Source organism: Ascaphus truei, chromosome 2 (genome assembly GCF_040206685.1).
Source record: "Ascaphus truei isolate aAscTru1 chromosome 2, aAscTru1.hap1, whole genome shotgun sequence".
In the NCBI taxonomy this organism is placed as follows: Eukaryota; Metazoa; Chordata; class Amphibia; order Anura; family Ascaphidae; genus Ascaphus; species Ascaphus truei.
This window is the reverse complement of record NC_134484.1, coordinates 413,929,612-413,949,163: the sequence shown is the minus strand read 5'-3', so window position 1 is coordinate 413,949,163 and position 19,552 is coordinate 413,929,612. Positions and strand designations below refer to the sequence as shown.

The 19,552-nt window shown below is 42.5% G+C and overlaps 1 protein-coding gene across 2 annotated transcripts in view; it reads left to right on the top strand.

Moving 5' to 3' along the window:
* NSUN6 (NOP2/Sun RNA methyltransferase 6) overlaps window positions 1-19,552 on the top strand; it is a 44,716-nt gene that overhangs the window by 5,772 nt on the left and 19,392 nt on the right. For both annotated transcript variants that reach the window (XM_075587525.1, XM_075587526.1), the window contains exons 2-5: window positions 4,050-4,160; window positions 12,595-12,750; window positions 13,714-13,793; window positions 14,940-15,049. In XM_075587525.1, coding sequence (XP_075443640.1) covers window positions 4,086-4,160; window positions 12,595-12,750; window positions 13,714-13,793; window positions 14,940-15,049 — 421 coding nt within the window. In that variant the 5' untranslated portion in view covers window positions 4,050-4,085. The remainder of the gene's footprint in view (window positions 1-4,049; window positions 4,161-12,594; window positions 12,751-13,713; window positions 13,794-14,939; window positions 15,050-19,552) is intronic.

The following is a 19,552-nucleotide window of genomic DNA, read 5'->3' as shown; positions in this document are numbered from 1 at the left end:
GTAATACATGTGGTAATCAAATAAATAACAGATAATATAAATAACAGATCATGGGAATAAGTGCTTTAGACATTAAAGTAACATTAAGGAAGAGGAGTCCCTGCCCCGAGGAGCTTACAGTCTAATTGGTAGGTAGGGAGAACGTACAGAGACAGTAGGAGGGAGTTCTGGTAAGTGCGTCTGCAGGGGGCCAAGCTATATGTATCATGTGTTCAGAATATCTACATATGCTTCTTTAAGCAAGTGTGTCTTAAGGTGGGTCTTAAAGGTGGATAGAGAGGGTGCTAGTCGGGTACTGAGGGGAAGGGCATTCCAGAGGTGTGGGGCAGTCAGTGAAAAAGGTTTAAGGCGGGAGAGGGCTTTAGATACAAAGGGGGTAGAAAGAAGACATCCTTGAGCAGAACGCAAGAGTCGGGATGGTGCATTGCGAGAAATTAGGGCTGAGATGTAAGGAGGGGCAGAAGAGTGTAAAGCTTTAAAAGTGAGGAGAAGAATGGAGTGTGAGATGCGGGATTTGATCGGAAGCCAGGAGACGGATTTCATGAGGGGAGATGCTGAGACAGATCTAGGAAAGAGTAGAGTGATTCTGGCAGCAGACTGAGCCACTGATTGTGCCACCTGTGCTAAAGCAGTGAGATCCTGAAAACCTGACCTGTTGGTGGCCCTTGAGGACTGGAGCTGGCCACTCCTCCACCAGGGTGTCTGCACGTTATTGGTAAGGTCATTGTTGTAATGTCACTTTCTTCTACACATTGTACATGCATACCCCGCATTAACGTACGCAATGGGACCGGAGCATGTATGTAAAGCGAAAATGTACTTAAAGTGAAGCACTACCGTTTCCCCACTTATCGATGCATGTACTGTACTGCAATCGTCATATACGTGCACAACTGATGTAAATGACGCATGTGTAACAGGCTCTATAGTCTCCCCGCTTGCGCACAGCTTCGGTACAGGTAGGGAGCCGGTATTGCTGTTCAGGATGTGCTGACTGGCGCATGCATGAGCTGCTGTTTGCCTATTGAGAGATATGTACTTACTCGCGAGTATACTTAAAGTGAGTGTCCTTAAACCGGGGTATGCCTGTATATAACTTTGTGTGATCGTTTGATGCGTTTTTTTAACAGTGATTCTATTACAATGTGTATTAGAATCAATGTACCTTTTTGAACATCCTTTTTGGTGTCTTGGTATTTCTTTTTGACTTAGCATTGCTCATTTTCTTTAATTGACCATATACTAATGATAGTTTTGAGCTATACTATTTTCAAGACCAATTGTCATTCCATATATATTCTAAGGCTGCGTCCAGGCGCTGACCCGTGCTGAGGCGCGCTGACGCTTCTCGGTGAGCTCCTGCAGCCGCAATGAGAGCGGCTTTAGCAGGGGCTCGCGCACGCTTCCGCAAGCGTGCGGAAGCCTGTGTCTTTGAAAAATTTTAGATTTTCGTGCTCATGGGAGCGCAGGGCCGGTCACGTGAGCGGTTCGCCCAATGAGGGCAAACCAGCTCCGTGACGTCACAGGCCCTCACCTCCTCCCACCCCCCAACCGACACGCCCCCGGACGGCGCGCGGTCCAAGGCCAGGGAAAGCACCCGCTTTCCCTCAGCCTCCGCACGGCTGCAGTCTTATGGATGCAGCCTAATGTAATTGGGAACTTAGTGATGTTATATTTTATTTGTTGAATTAGTTGACTGAGTAATATCGCAAGTATGACCACATAAAATAGTAGCAGGTAAATAGATATGAATGTAGTCTTCCTCAAATGTGTTGGTCCTAGTGTATATGGCATTGTAAACCATGTGATGATGTATAATTCTACATGCTTAACCTAAGCTGGCAATCGTTTGGTGCTCCTGTTTTAATTTGTTAAAATCCTTAAGGTGTTACTAACATAATGGCTGTTTCGGTTAGTGTAACACAGCAGTTACAATGTATCCTTACATTGGCAACAAATTATCCCAAACAGGAAAGGGTTGCAAAGATCTTGCACTGCCTGGAAGGTATAAGTTGGAAAAATATCTAACCTATATTATGTCCTGGAACAGGATTGTTTATTTTCTGTGTACTTTATCTGCTCTCGGGCTGCCAGCTCTCCCCAGGGAAAGTTGCATGTTTTCCCTGTTCCAAGCAACCAGTGCTGCTGTGTAAATTGCAACATAATTGTTACAATATCACTTTTTCCACTTGTCGGTTGCCCTGGCAACCTCCCAATGCTCATAGTCGAGATTAGTTTATCCCTCTCCCCCTGCCCTTCTATGTACAGCTCAACTCCATTATAGCGCGGTCCTCGGGGGCCACCCGATCTGACCGCGCTAAAAAAAAAAATTCAATGGCCGCCGCCCGCCCAATAGGGGGGAGGAGAGAGGTGGAGTGAGGCGCCGGCAGCCCTACATGGCCCCTAGCAGCCACTGTAGTTCTCCCAGCATTCCCTGCACTCCCCTCAGCAGCTCCGCACCAGCCAACCATCCTCCAGCCTCGCACCGATCCCCACCTATTCCCCCCCCCAGCCTTGCGCCAATCCCCGCGCCGAACCCCCAGCCTCGCGCCGATCCCCCAGCCTTGCACCGTGCAGTGGGCTGGTGCTGTGTGTGCTGTGAGTGTGTGCTGTGAGTGTGTGCAGTGTGCTGGTGCTGTGATTGTGTGCAGTGGGCTGGTGCTGTGTGTGCTGTGAGTGTATGCAGTGTGCGTGTGCTGTGAGTGTGTGCAGTGTGTGCTGGTGCTGTGAGTGTATGCAGTGTGCAGTGAGTGTATGCAGTGTGCTGTCCATGCTCAACCTGCCTTATAGCGGATCGCGCTATAACGGGTTGAGCTGTATATTGTTATGCCCCTTGGCTTGTTCCTGTCTGGAAAGGAAAGTGTGCTCTCTCTTAACACCAGCAGCCAAAGTGAGTAGACACATCTTCCACTGCTCCCTTAGAAAGGGATTCCTTTTTACCTTCCCCTGATAAAAAAGCCACTTCAAATATGATACTTCTCCTCGCGAGACATTTCCTACCACAAACTATATGCAAGTACTTTTATATTTCTGTTAACCCCACTCAATAAAGTTGAAGAAAATATGACTTTGTGTGCTTTCAAAAGGGGATGAGTTAAGATACATGGATCTTCTCACATGCTACAAGCGAGCCTGGATCCAGAATATATTGTAATAACTATAATTTAATTATAATTGTGCTCCTCTGTGCTGCTCAACGAAAACAGTTTATAGAAACTGTGTGCGTACATAGAAGTGGAATAATCAAGCGCAATAGAGTAAAAACAATAACATAAATAAACCAAAATCAAGTGCAGTGGTGGAAAGTGAATGAAGCACTCACATAAGTATTGAAGATAAAAGTCTCTGCAAACTCCTCTCTTGAAAAATTGTATAGAGAAGACATAGCATAATACAGTTTAATTGAACATTAAAACAAAAGCTGCACCGCTCTTGATCACCCGAATCGTCCAGCCAACTTGTCCTTGGATGTATACTCCACTCTGGCAGCCTTGATCCTCCGATCCTCGTGGCTGTCGGCGTCGGCACTTCCGCGTTTGCCCGCGCTGCAGTACGGCGGCTCGCTGGAGTCAAAAGGCTTAGTTGCTGACTACGAGATCCTCAGAGGGTCAGAAAACCCTACACTTTTCAACTTTTGCTTGTTCCGGCTTCCTCAGGGGTTGTAAATCACTGGCCCTCCATAGTTTTTATTTATAGGCGCAAAAGTCCAATGATATAAAAAGTCCAATTACGGAAAGAGCACCAAAATGTCCCTGCGCTCTGCTTGGAAGGTGGGCTAAAACCTACTATAGAAATTAAAGGATGCTTTAAAACTCATTAAAAAATGGCATTATGAGTTTAATAATAATAACAAATACAGTATTATATAATACAGCAGAACTGAATTATTTAAAAAAAAACAAAAAAACCTAACATTTCACTTTTTGTTGCTTTAAACATATTCCTTGATAACCTAAATTAGTAGTTGCCTGGCTGTGTTAATGCAGTGACAAAGAAAATACCTATGCAGCAATGCAAATAATTTGTTCCTTTTGTATGCTTTGTTTCAGTTGCCTTCTACAAGATTACAGCATCCCTAGAGTGAAATGTCATTTTTCCCTAAAATCGTATTAAGAAGTGAAGTAGAACAATATGTCAGGAATGTTTATAACAATAAAGAGGTGAGTTTTATCAGGGTGCTAAAAACTGTTTGATGTTGATAGTACACAATTTGCTGAAGCAAATAATTATAATGCTTGTTCTGTTTTTGCACTTATGCTGTATTTTAAAGCAGCAGTCTGCACTACTCAAAAAAAAACTTGTATATATATTCAGAATAAACGAGTACTTCAGTATTAGGTGATACTTTTTTATTTGGACTAACAATTTATATCATAGGACAAGCTTTTCAGAGTTCTCTCTTCCTCAGGTCGGCAATACCGATTAACAAAGGAATCTATGGCTAAAACAGTGTTTGGGGCAGGAAAAAAACAGATGTAGTTAAGGTAGGCTGAGAAAGTGTCTGAAGATGTGGAAGGGTAATAAAACGGTGACCAGGGACAGCATGGAGGGGGAAGGTGATTCTGTGGGGGGGAGGAAATGTGTGGATAAGAACATTGGCTGAGAGGCAGGCAGGATAATTACAAACAATTGTGATAGAGTGTGAGAAACCCCATATCCGCATTAAGTCTTCTTGTTTTGGTGTCAAAGAGTTTTATCATTCTGAGTTCAAACTACAGCAAAACGGAAATTGTATTTCTGGATACTGTGGATTTCAAACAAAACAGCAGACTCTGTACTCTGATTCAAAACAAAGGGACAGACAAGAATACACGTCTGGGCGCAAACTGCCATCATCCCTTACTGCTGAAGAAGGGACTCCCTTACTCCCAGATGTACTCCCTTACTCTTCAGGTGTATCTGATCCGACAAGACCGTAGCGAGTTAATTTCAGATTACCTCTGTCACAACATAGCCTATTTGCCACAGTGCGCATGCGTACTCTGGTCACCATGGTTACCAAAGACGCTTTGCTGAGCCAGCTGATGTTGCTCATATCATTTTAAAATGGAGTTGGACTCGTGTCCACATGATACAGGAATACCCGGCAGAACTTTTTCAAAATGGCCACTAATTACTTGTGCAGATCACCTGAACTTTCATGTGCTCTCTTGATTGGTTTATTGTTTGGTGTTTTCTTGCACTTGGGTGCTGGTATTTAAGTTACTCACCGTCACTGTTTCATTGTACCCTCCCTGAAGAAGATCCCCCTGTGTGAATCGAAATGTCGGGTCTGTGTGTCATATCAAATATATCTTTTATTTGATTACTTACCGAGTGCTGTCTCCTTCTTGCCATCTTCATTGCTGGTAACTTTATATATATTAATATTCCATGATCTCCCCGCCTCTGGGGATACCTCGATTCCCAAGATACTGGCACCGGCAGGATCAGGTTTCTTCAAGTGGTGAATAAAAAGTTGCAGTCAACATTCAGAAAAAGAAGAAGCCAGCACATCTTGAACACAATGCTTTTAGTGTCCCAGTGATCCGACGTTTCGGCTGTGCAATACAGCCTTTTACAAGGTGAGGGCTCATCTCGACTGAATAAAAAGTTGCAACATCATCACTAAAACGATGTTGCAAATTTCTATTAGTGACCCCATACCATATTTCTAGTTTGACAAAAAAAAATTGAAATATTTTGAGATCAGGGAGTTTCTCACAGGTCAGGGATCACAGACCCGCTCCACAAGTTTCTCAGGATCAGGAAAGTAAAACAAAATCCCTGTATACACTTAGTTCAAAATAACTCAGGTATTACTGATTTTGTCCTGCATTCATTACCATGTTAAATACACCATTAATATGTAGGTTATAGGATCTTTAAGTGAAATGTTAGTGTGCAGCTTAATGTACACACGTTATGCAGAGTGAACATACACTATGCTCATATTACTCGACCTCTCCGCAGCATTTGACACTGTGGACCACCCTCTTCTCCTTCACATTCTCCATACTCTTGGTATTCGGAACAAAGCTCTATCCTGGATCTCCTCTTACCGGTCCCATCGTACTTTCAGTGTCTCTTCTGCTAACACCACCACCTCCTCCTCTATTGATCTCTCTGTGGGGGTACCCCAGGGCTCTGTCCGGGGACCTCTTCTCTTTTCTCTGTACACACTCTCTCTAGGTGACCTAATCACATCTCTTGGGTTTAAATATCACCTCTACGCTGACGACACACAAATTTACTTTTCAACACCCGACCTTACACCTGCTGTAGAAACCAAAGTTTCTGAATGTCTCTCTGCTATATCATCCTGGATGTCCGCCTTAAACTCAACATGGCAAAAACAGAACTCCTCATACTTCCTCCCAAATCTGGCCCTACTACCTCCTTCCACATTACTGTTGGAAGTACGATCATTCACCAAGTAGCCCAAGCACGCTGCTTAGGGGTCACACTGGACTCCTCTCTCACATTCTCCTCTCACATTCAAAAAGTTTCTAAAACCTGTCGCTTTTTCCTCCGCAATATCACTAAGATATGCCCGTTCCTCTGTTGCTCGACTGCTAAAACTCTGACTCAGGCCCTCATTCTCTCCCGTCTTGATGTCCTGCTGTCCGGCCTTCCTGCCTCTCACCTGTCTCCCCTACATTCTATCCTAAACGCTGCTGCCAGAATCGCTCTGCTCTTTCCTTAATCTGTCTCCGTGTCTCACCTCCTGAAATCCCTCTCCTGGCTTCCGATCAAGTCCCGCATCTCACACTAAATTCTCCTTCTCACTTTTAAAGCTTTACACTCTTCTGCCCCGCCTTACATCTCAGTCTTAATTTCCCGTTATGCACCATCCCGACTCTTGCGTTCTTCTCAAGGATGTCTTCTTTCTACCCCCTTTGTATCTAAAGCCCTGTCCCACCTTAAACCTTTTTCACTGACTGGCCCGCAACTCTGGAATGCCCTTCCCCTCAATACCTGACTAGCACCCACTCTATCCACCTTTAAGACACACTTGATTAAACAAGCATATGAATAGCACTGTGGATAATACTGGACACATGATATAAAGCTTAGCCCCCTGCAGACGCACTTACCAGAACTCCCTCCTACTGTGTCTGTACGTTCTCCCTACCTACAAATTAGACTGTAAGCTCCTCGGAACAGGGACTCCTCTTCCTTAATGTTACTTTTATGTCTGAAGCACTTATTCCCATGATCTGTTATTTATATTATCTGTTATTTATTTGATTACCACGTGTATTACTACTGTGAAGCGCTATGTACATTAATGACGCTATATAAATAAAGACATACAATAGCCTAATAAAGATGTCATTTATTTGTTTCATGAATTATACAGTATATCTAAAGCCCTTTCCCACCTTAACCCTTTCTCACTCTGCCCCACACCTCTGGAATTCCCTCCCCCCCAAATATCCATCCAGCACCCTCTCTATCCACTTTTAAGACCGATTTTTAAAATACACCTCCTTAACGAAGCATATGGGCAGCTCTGTGGCTGATACTATACACTTCATAAATCGACCTTGCAGACTCACTTACCAGGACACCTTCCAACTGTCTCTGTTCTTCCTACTTACCAATTAGATTGTAAGCTCTTCGGGGTAGTGACTCCTTTTCCTAATGTTACTTTTATGTCTGAAGCGCTTTTCCCATTATGTGTGTAGCCGTGCCCCCTATTACCTCTTGGGTGGGGGGGAGGCGGCTGTAGGCTGGATCGGAGCTCCGCACTGTCGGAGTGCAGTGCGATGGCCATCTTATTTCTTGCGCATGCGCAATACGTGTCGCACATGCGCAGAAGCTAGTGAGTGCGGTGGCCATCTTAGGCAGAGCAAGGGACTACATGTCCCATAGTGCTTAGGGAGGTAGGCACCACATGGGATTAGTCAGCCAATAGGGCTCGAGCTGGAGGAGGAAGGCAGAGAGAGGTTTAGCGCGAATGGTGACCGTGCGCCAGTCGGAAGGAGGAGGGCAACAGAGAAGGTAGTCTCCAGGGAGCAGTGCTTCCCTGGACTAGGCCTAGACTTGCCCCATAGGCCCCAGCTAGGCCCTGAATCACCCCAGCTCAGTGTTGTAGGGAAGACCCAAGATAGGCACGCTTCCCTATTATTACTTAGTGTGTTCCTGCACTGGTGACCAGGCAGCCACGTGTGCCTTGCGGCCTGGGACCAGGCCCCTAGAGATATTGTGGAAGACCCTCCAGCTGGAGCTCTCACTTCACAAGGCGGATCGGACACGAAAGCAGTGAGGGGATTCTTGGAGGCCCCACGTCGTGGGACCTCACTGACCCTTTTGAGCCGACGGCAACACCTGGGTACAGAAGTGCCCAGGCAGGTATCCTAAGTGCACCAAAGGCTCATAACACTTGAGGGTTGCGCTACCTCACACTTTGGGTGGGATTTTTCTGCGGACTCCGAGTGTTTAGGTGCCTAGAGCACACTCAGTACTTTTGGGGGGGAACCACGCCGGGTGTTGGGCATTGTGTGTGGGGATATTGTTTTGTGGGTGTGCTTATTATAATAGTGTTAGTAAAGAAGTTATATTATACCCAGTTGTGACGGTGAAGGGGTTAACCAGGCTTTATAATAAAGGTCAAGCCCACTTGGTTAACCCTGGCCCATGTGTTAGGGTCTTAGAGTGTCAGCTCTGGGACCCAGATGTCAAGAATGTGTCTTACTGCAACTGTATACTAATTTTGCGACAATAAAGAATGATGTGATTTTTTTCCTTTACTGGGATGCTGGGATCGGGAGATTTCTAGGCTGTAAGTTTCAGGGTGGGTTTGTCGGAGAAAGTCTTTACAGAACGTGTCTATGTAGCGGGGTTCCGGAGTTATGGGATACCCTAAAAGTTATATCCGGAGCTTGAGTGATATCTTCGGATTCAGTTAAGCACCTTACTCCGCCAAACTCGGACTCTGAAAACGTTCTTACGACTCACCGCCAGGATCCCTGTTGCAGCATCTTACAGACATAGTAAATGGGTATGAAAAGGTTAAAAATTGTCTGCAGGTATACATGGAGTTCTTAGGTTAGCAGGGGCTCCCCAGTATAGCAGAGGTACCCACATACATGACCAGGTATCCTGAACCTAGTTTAGGGGTTATGGGGCTGCTCCTGCTAGGTTATAAAGTTGAGCAGGTTTTAAAGTGTCTAAAAGTTTTTTAAGTATTTTTCTTATGTGTGCCAGGAATGAGGCTAGTGAATGTAGGGAATATACACTCACTCCATCCCTGACACCAGGATAGGGACTCATAATTTTTAGCACACAGAAAACAGGACACAATATATTTTATTAAATGGGTATAGTTTAATGTGTATATACATTGATTGATAACCTGTATATGAACTGAGGGCTTTCTAAGTCATGGATTCCGGAAAATCCAGCTGGAGACCAAGCTTGGTGCCTCTGTGTCTGTCCGGAGTCCTTACTTGAAAGGCTCAGGGATGCCAAGGTGTTAGAACAGGAGGGGCACTGCAGTTATACTTGAGTACCCATGTCCTGGCCTAACACAAGGCTATCCGATGACCATTTGCCAAAATCCAGACTCTGTGGAGCCTGAGCAGAGGGTGGGCTCAGTATGCAAAGAGGCAGAGGGGCCAGGTTAGCCCATGCCCCCTTGATACTTGAGAAATGGTGCCCGCCCTGCTTTACAATACCGGCAAATCGGTGATTGGCTGGCAGGAGAATTCCCACGCTCTGATAGGCTGTTCGGGTTAGTGAATGAAAGCCTGAAAGCTTTAGAGAGCCTGCAGCCAATGGTGTGCACAGATTCCAAGCGCAAAAGGAACAGCGGCAAATTCAAAGATGCTCAGAACTGAATAGACGCGAGCCGGCTTCAAAGATTTTCAAGGCAGAAAAGTTTCTAAGTCCAGCTTTTTAGAACGTAGCGGTCGCAGCAGGCATTGCATGCCAGAAACAGTTCCAGGACTTTTGGGAGTAACTACCAGTCATTGGAAAGTGCTCTAAAAAGGTGATCTTAAGGCATTTGGTTCCGGAAACAGATTTATTCGTTAGCCCCATTCCCAGTAAGTGTGTTACTCTTGAATTGTGTAACTTTGTGTGTCTGTCTTATACGAGAAATATATTACCATTTATTTTACCGTCTTGTTTTGCTCAATCAGATGATCCCGGTTATAAAAAGGTGTTGTAGAACCTGGTCTCCAGTGACACCAGTGTATAGTGTTTATTGAGTCCTATGTGGAATAATCCTGCACTGCTGGGATCCCCCTAGGTGGAGGTGCTGCACCGAACAGAGAGAGAGAGAGATTACCCCAGGCTCCCAGAAGCGGATTTTTAGGCCTTCTGTACGCCAACAGGCATACCGGCAGGCGTAGTTCCCTTAGTCATAGGAAAAGGGGGCTACATGTGTTATTTGTTATTTATATGCTTGTCACATCTATTACTGCTTTTGAAGCGCTATGTACATTAATGGCGTTACATAAAAATAACGCTATACATACATACAGTCTTTTGTGCAAAACCTGCACAATATTTTTGTGTACACGAATTCCAAGTGTACTCCAATTCAAAGGTCCTGTAATCCCAAAACTTATTCACTCTTGCATTGCTGTCTCCTAGCCACCTCTCCATAATTATGTAAGATACGTTCATGAGGATTCAGCAAAAAAAGTTATTAAAAATAAATAAAAACTAGATTCCACAGTGGTAACTTATTGACGTTCTATCCACTACTTTGTTTTGAAACGAGCCACTTCTTCTATTATAGAACATGTACATACATACAGACCCCATTTTAAAAAATGCAGTAAATGTAAAATGGAAGGTTTTGAAGTATTTTTGTTTTACTCAGCTCCGCCTTTTTTCTGTATCAACGATGGCTCACATGTTTGATGCCAGAATATATAAACCTCTTTTAACCATTCTTTATATTTTTGGTGTGTATGTAAAATAAAGTTTAAAGAAAAAAATAAACTTGTTGGATTTGCTAAAATATGCATTCAAGGCATTGTCCTACAGTACATCGTCCAGGTAAATAAGTTGATTGTTTTGGGGTTGTCTACACCACTTTGTGGACCAAACACTTTATGATCCTGTTATTGTCATTATTTTTGTATATACTTATTATTTATTTTCTGTTCCTTCACTCTATCTGAACATTCACAGTCGGCCATAACATTTTATTGTTTGTATCTTAATATTTTTCTCAGCTCTTTCATCCAGCTCTCTTTCTCTCCAAGCTTTAATTAACATTCTTTTCTCCTTTCTCTCCACTACTTCCCCGCTGTTTTTGGCCCTCCAACCCCATCTGTACATTTTTCTCACAATCAGCTTTGTTTACTAAAATGTTAAAGCTGTGTTACTTGCACTATTGTTGTTCAGTAAAGGCAAAGATCCGGCATATGCAGACATATTCACTAAAGGATGTTAAGCTTTAGCCCATTTAACTCCCAATCATAGCACCTTTTAGTGAATGTGGGCCCAAGCTGCTTAATATGTACTATCTCATATCCTCTATATCTCTGAAAATGTAAAGCCGTCTCGTTTGCCATCTTCTGAACATGCTCTTGATTCTCTCCTTACTATTGCATTTTCCTAGTGTAAATGTTACTTACTAGGAGCAAAGAGGAGAAGTTGACGGGGATCTAGAGCAGCGGTGGCCAACTCCAGTCCTCAACAGTTACTAACAGGTCAGGTTTTCAGGACAGCCTTGCTTCAGCACAGGTGAGTCAGTCGAAGACTGAGCCACTGATTGAGCCCCCGCTACGGAAGCAGGGATTTCCTGAAACCCTGACCTGTTTGGTGACCTTTGAGGACTAAAGTTGGCCACCCCTGCTCTAGAGGGTCAACATCAGCGTTTTGTTTTGTTTTTTAGTATTATGAGTGGAAGCACAGTTTTGTATAAATGTGCATAATCCTTTTCCAGGGAGACTTTGTATACTTTTTGTTAATGTTATCCATGATGCTGATAAAGTTCTTCTCATTTCAACCAACATTTATAAAACTGATAATAGATAATGTAGGTAGAATATATGCACACATAAAACTGCACCAGATTTATCATTGTTTTCAGTGGGAATCCTTTTGTTTGACATATAAGGGGCTATTTTTTTCTATCAGTTCTGCCCTAGGTTTGTAGCCTGTGAGAATATTACATACCTCCCACACCCCCCCTTCCTCCAAAGTTTAGTATACCACATAAAATAATATGAAATCACAGCTGCATTCATTCAGAACCCCTTCAGTCTACATCTGCGTCGCCCCAAAGGCGCACAGCTTGCTGATGTTTGTTGGTGTTAAAATTGCTGTATTTCAATCTGAATCCAACCCTTTTATCCCCTGCACCCAATTTTCCAAATCTAACTGTCCATGAAATGTCTGTGAGTTGACTGTGTAACCTCTGTTCTTTTAATGTAACCATTTATTGTTATAACTCTATGCCCAGGACATACTTCAAAACAAGAGGTAACTCTCAATGTATTACTTCCTGGTAAAACATTTTTATAAATAACGTATGTAGTCATGTTGTAAACAGCCTGTGATACATTGTATTTGTCAACATTTTGCATGTAGCATTTCCCCAATTAAAATACTGAATTGTGTACATTGTGCAATCTTGTTATTTTTCAGCTAGTGACAATATTAGGTGACGTTGAAGCTGAAAGAAGGTTTGAGAGTTTGCGGTGTCATCTGGCCCATCCGCCTTCTTTCACAACTGTTCGAGTTAACACGCTTTTCACCTCGGTAGAAACCGTGAAACAGCTTCTGAATGAAGAAATACTCAAGGTTTGCAACTTTATACATTTTATGCTACTCTTATTTTATATCCTAACAAAAAGTGTAATATAGCAGGTTTGCTCTGCTTCATTCACATTCTACTTGCTGTTCTTAATTTTTTCTCTGGCGTAGTTTATTTTTGCCTTTATTCTTCATTTAAGAGTTGCATATTACTTGCAACCTCACATTATATGATTGAGCACACCCGTGGTGCAGGTCCTTGCGCAGCTACGGAGGGAGCCCATCCATGTGGTGATTGCGGAAGTTGGGCCCGACTCAGGTGGGGTCTAACTTCTGTGTTAGGACCACCTGGGAGGGCTCTCGTTAGCTGGTAAAGCCAGCACCATAGGTAGGACCCAGGTAGCTGGTGTGGAGAGAGGGGGACTATATTTTGCCCATCCCTTGTTTAATCACTAATATGTAGTCATAGCCGCAAATTATACAGTATAAGCTTCAGCACTTGAACTTTAAAAAAAAATGTACTAATGAAAATGTATACAGTCGGCGACGTCTTAGACCCCAGCAGGACCATTCTCGGGAGAATGCATGGTACGTATTTTCTTTATTAAATGAGCTTACTTTTAATCTCACTATCATTTCTGGATTTGAATATGTTCTGTAACACGTAATTCATATTATTTTAATAAATATTTCTCACATGACACCCATGTTTCATTTTCATGATATTAGCAATTGAAGATTTATGGTAGAGATTTATTGAAAAGCTCCTTAAAGTATTGTAAGGGTTAAAACAGTTTTTGAGTATTTTGTTTTCTGCCTACATTTAACAGGTAAAAGCTGTTTTGCAATACAACTGTGATTTTATATGGTCTGTGCACAGGCTTTAATGCAATTAGCCAGTGTGCTTTTACATACATTTCCGTTCATTTTTTTTGTTCTCTCTTTTATTGCTTTCTAAAAATAAGGATGTGTAGTAAGTATTGAAATTCGTGTCTTTTTCTATTTTAACAGCAATTCAATGGTGTCCGAGTCCCAATTTTGCAGCATCCTAAACTTCACGACCTTTTATTGATTCCAGTTATTGGGCCGAGGTTTGTAACATTTTATCTGGTGGTGTGTGTGTGTGTGTGTGTGTGTGCAGCCACAAAAATGTTTCTGTGATCTTCTCTTACCACAATTCGTAGTCTGCTGAGCATTACACTACGATAGTGCCAACCGGGGCACTTTTACATGGCAACTCCCATTGATGTCAGTTGCTGTGCAATAATAGTGCCTTGATTGACACTATCACAGTTTAATGAATAACTCCCTATGTCCCTAGATGCTTTGTTATACACAGTCATCTGCTATTTTATGCATTACAGTTATTTCATCAATTAAAGTTGCTCCTGAGTGTCTTATTACGTTAATACATTTAAAGCTAGGTATGCAGTTTTGTTTTTGGGCACTAAGAAGTTTCATAGCAAAGTGTGGGGCTTTCTTAAAGTGTAATGCACTGTTTACTCTGAAAATAATTGGTAAATGACATGGCTAACCTCCCTGGTTGGTTTAATTTATCTACATGTACTTTATACGTTCTGAAGGATCTGGAGCATGATTGTCTAATGGAAACAAATCTATAACACAATATTAGAACACGTGTTTTCAATATCTAACCTGACACTTGGACGAGCTAGAAAATATGATGTGAATTCTGGGGCATATTGAAAAAACATATATATGAAATATACATCAGTGAGTTGCTGTTAACTTTTTATTGGGTCATTGTGGATTAGTGATGTCATTACTTACAGAGGAAGGAAAAGGGACTGCAGCATGTTGTTTGGAAATAGCTGAAACCTATTGTTCTATTGTTGTAGGAGAATGAAACACATGGAAACGGAAGTGAGGCGGCTGAGATCTGTACCAATATAAAATAGTAGAACCCGTGGGATTAGTGAGACATTTCAGTACATCATTGTCTGGTGCAGCCTCAATTAACTTTCATGTCAAAATGAATATGGCATCTTTCTGTCACTTGGGACAAACTTATTCATTTTTAATGTAATTGTTTAATATTGTGTAAGTCGTGAAGTATACTTAAAAACTGCCTAGCATTTTGAAGTGGATTTTAAAAATGATGTAATTTTTCTTTAACTCCTACTGTGCTTGACTTCCCTTCAGTCTGCTGTCCATTGCAACACTTAAGGACTTTTTGTTGTTTGACAAATGTGTGCTTCTGTTCCTTGGGTGGCTAGGAGGACACTAGAGCAACATTCCTCACAAGTCATCGTTGGAGCCCAGTGTGGAAATGCTGTTCTGAGGGGAGCTCATGTCTATTCTGCTGGAATTGTATCTGCCTCAAAATGTAAGTGGTGAACGCCTTGCAGAGCCGATGCTTAAAAGGCTGGTGCCAGTATGTAAACATCTAAACAATGTAATTATCTTCCTTGGACAAACATGATACTTTTTAAAGCAAATATTTCTTCACTAACACTAGCGTAATTGGAAATTACATTTTAGTACTGAGCCTGTCCTGAGAGAATTTCTTGTGTTCTATAGTGTACAGTATGTGAGCTGTACTCGGCTATTCGCGTTCCATCTCACTCCACCCCTTTGGATAGCATTTTTGGACCACTATTGGCATATAATTCTTATCTTTGAGATTCACACACTTTATTCATTTTAGAGTTCATACTCTACAACTATATTATTTTGTTTAAAATCCCTAGAGTAGATTTAGATTCCTTTAGAGTAGAACTATGAAAAGAACAAAGAAATGGGAAGCGCAAATAAATGGGAAAAAGGCAAACAAGCCACTTTATAATTGTAAAAAACACACAATAAATATTGTTACACCAATAATAATGTTAAAAGTCCCTGCAGATTAATGTCCAGGTTGTATGCAATGCATATGTGTAGAACAATCAGGGCCCCTGTGTGTCAAAACAGACTCGGGCCAAAGTTATAATGCAGAAGTATGGTTCCAAATGAAAAGTGGGAGCCTCAGAGGGTGTAACGTCCACAAGTTATGCAGACAATTAATGGGACAAGAGTGGTGAAGGGCCGTCAGCGAGCCCCTGTATACTCTGCTCACCCAAGCTTCAGGCCGTTTAGTAGGGATGGCTCTTGATCCTCTTCTTCCAAAATCTCACAAGCTCCACGCTTCTTCAAGGCTCGGACACGGAGCGGAACAACTCCCAGCCTGCCGGGTTTCCGGGTATGACGTCACGGCCGGACGTGACGCACCAACCCTTCCCGGCTTGCAGCAGGAACCGCTCGGTAGTTCTCCAGGCAACGAGCAGGCCCACACGTGGCTGATACAGCGTCAATTCCTCGGGTACTCCACACACAACAGGAGCACTGCAGCAGACAACCGGACAGCAGGACAGCACGAAAATAGAAGCGTCAGACCCCTTATGCTCCTCCTGCTTTATTTCTCTATATCCCAGCAAGGACTTTGGTCCCTTGCATTGGAAGCTGCACATTTATTTGGGTCTTTGGCATCACATGCCGTTTTGTATATATTATTTACATCATAGTTAGAGCCAGACCCTGTAGGTTCCTGAATGGTTCATGTCACACTACTATTTATTGTTTTAAAGTGTTTTTATGTGTAAGGTTTAATTTATATACCCCTTCAATTGCACTTTCAATTTATTTTTCAGTTAGTTGAGTGTTTCACGGACCAATTGATAGGCGCACGTATTTTCCTTTCTTTTTGTTAGCACTATGAAAACCCTTTCTTAGATAAACATAGTGAGCTGAGACGTGGGAGGGGTTTGATTTCCTTTGGTATCTCACTTTTGTCTGGTTACACTGTGTGTTTTGCACATGCTGTACAGCCAGTCTCCCCTCCTCTTACCATTTTTGGCTCCAATAAAGAAAGAGTGGTGTGTGTGTGTGTGTGTGTGTGTGTGTGTGTGTGTGTGTGTGTGTGTGTGTGTGTGTGTGTGTGTGTGTGTGTGTGTGTGTGTGTATATGTTCAAATAAAGGGGGGAAAAGGGGAAGGTAGGGAAAAACCTCGCATCTACTTTTACAATATTAATGCCACCATAAGCCAATAAATAACTTTACAAAAGTAAGGATTGGCGGTGCTCACGGGTTGTAAATAGTATGAGTAAAAAGAGAAAAAAGTAACCCGTATGGGAGCACTCAGGTATGCAGAATAACATATAGCATTTTATTAATTGACACAGTGCAAAAAAAGAGAGATAATAAACAGTACATGATTAAAAACACTTAATAAAGGCTAGGACCCCTGTCACGGGTACTACCCATAAAAACATCTCAAACCAGTGGCCACTCCAAGTCTAAGTCTCTGGACGAAACGCGTCGGAGTGGGGGTGCTAGGCAGGACCCCTGACAGATGTTCACGTAACTATGCTACCCAGCATTGGTGCAATCAATTTTTGGACTGTGACACTCTATTTTTACATCATAGATACTGACAATACACACAAGGTTATTAGGTGTTCATTATAAGGGTATTTTCCATACATGCTATTTACACACTACATTGTTCTAAACATCCAGTGACTTCATCCCATCATGTCACCTTTTTCCTTCAAGTGATTAATTTGTGCTGTTGGTATTGGTTTACATATTTGTATGCTCAAGCAGATTTATGATGGTTTGAGATTGTCAGCTATATTTTGACTAGTCACTTTATTGGTGCTTAGTACGTATTATCTTTAGCATTGTATAGGTGCCTGTGAACCCATTAACCTGTTGTGATTTATTTGGTCAATCAATGTGTCTCTTGAGTCACTATCCATTTTCATGTTGAGGGTTGACATTATTGAGTCATTCCCTAGCTTTGCCCACATGTTTTTATGGGTAGTACCCGTGACAGGGGTCCTAGCCTTTATTAAGTGTTTTTAATCATGTACTGTTTATTATCTCTCTTTTTTTGCACTGTGTCAATTAATAAAATGCTATATGTTATTCTGCATACCTGAGTGCTCCCATACGGGTTACTTTTTTCTCTTTTTACTCGTATATATATATATATATATATTTTTTTTTCAAAAACGAATAGACGATACCGTTCTGTGGCTAACGAAATGCTTTTATTTGTGCCAGCTTTCGAGATACGCTGATATCTTCTTCTGGCGGTATTACAATGGATAAAACAATGAAGGGTTTACTTAAAAACAGTGCATCTTGGAATGTATCTGTGACTAGAGCCTATCCCTCCACCCCTGTGCAATATGCAATTTATGACTTAAGGTCTTAAATGGTCCATGAATGTTAGTGATATAAGAGTGTGTGTATTTAAATATACATTTAGAAAGCGTCCACAATGTATACAGCGCTTTACAAAAGGTGTGTGTTGAGTGGGAGTGTATACCAATGGTGTGGGTAGGTGTAGAAATGTAAGAGGGTGTTGCATTACTATTAGTGTGTGTAGATAATATGTGGTCCCTATTGGTATGTAGGGATGGAATTACATTGTGTATTTGTAAGAGAGCTGTGTGCGCATTCATATAGCGCAGTATGTATAGACATAGCCTTTGGCACTCATGGGAAGGGAGTTCTCTTGTGTCGGTGTGACTCATAAAACTGTGGTCTCGGTTTAGGCCACCGCCAAGTGTCCCGAACAGTTGCATAAATTTGTATTCATGCAACCGTCTCTCTGTCAGTGTTCTAAGATTACCTTTGAGTATGGCCACATTCAGATCGTTCATCTTATGGCCAGAGTCAGAGAAATGTGCGCCGCAGGACTGTCTCTTGTTCCGTGTGTGATGCTGTGGCGATGCATATTCATTCTCTTGTTTAGCTCCTGTCCCGTCTCACCTATGTAGTAGCTGCCCCCTGGGCATTTCATGCACATGATGAGATGCACGACATTGCTGGAGGAACAGTTGAACCTTCCTCTGATTTTGTACTTCATATTCCTGTGTGGTATTTGTATTGTGCCCACTGTGTGGAGCATTGAGCAGGTTTTGCATCTTGCGTCCTGGCATGGTCTTGTCCCACATTCAGTTGTACTGTTGAATACTTTACTCCCCACCACAATTTTCTTGTGATTATGAGGTTGTCTGTATGATAATAAGGGTGTTTCAGGGAAGACCTGTTGTAGTTCCCTGGCGATCTTGCATAGGGCTTCTAGGTTTGGGTTATATCTGACCACCAAAGGGTACCCTGTCGCTTATCTCTTTCTGTATTCAAGGAGATCACTTCTTGGTATTCTGGTGGCTTTGTGGATTTGATGGTCTACAATTCTGTGTTTATAGCCACGATTTATAAAATCCGATATCAAGGCTGTAATCCGCTGGCCTCTGTCTGCTGTGTCAGAGCATATCCGGTTGTATCATACTGTATGACTTGACTGTAGATGGTTGCATGCTTAGTGGGTGTTGGGTGGAAGCTGTTATCCCTCAAATAGCTGGCTCTGTCTGTAGGTTTGCGGTATACAGAAGTTTGTAGTTGGTTGTTCTTTATAGTAATGGTGGTGTCTAGGAAATATATTTCGACCGGAGAATTGGTGAGTTTGAGGTTGATGGTCAGGTGGAACGCATTGAAGTTCTCATGGAACTGTATGAGGTCCTATTCACAAGTGGTCCAAATCAGGAGGATGTCATCGATGTACCGAAGGTGTGTAAGGGGTTTCAAGTGACAGGTGGAAAGAAACTCACTTTCCAGTTTTGTGCGGAACAGATTGGCATACTGTGGCGCCATCCGAGTGCACATAGCAGTCCCGGTTGTCTGGAGGTATGTGTCATTTCCAAAGGAGAAGTAGTTATGGGTCAGACTAAATTCGATGCATTCAGTTACTGTCTCTGTGAGTGGCTCCTGCGGTCCCAGAAAGTATCTGCATTTTGAAATCCCATCTTTGTGGGGGATGTTTGTGTAATGTGATTCTACA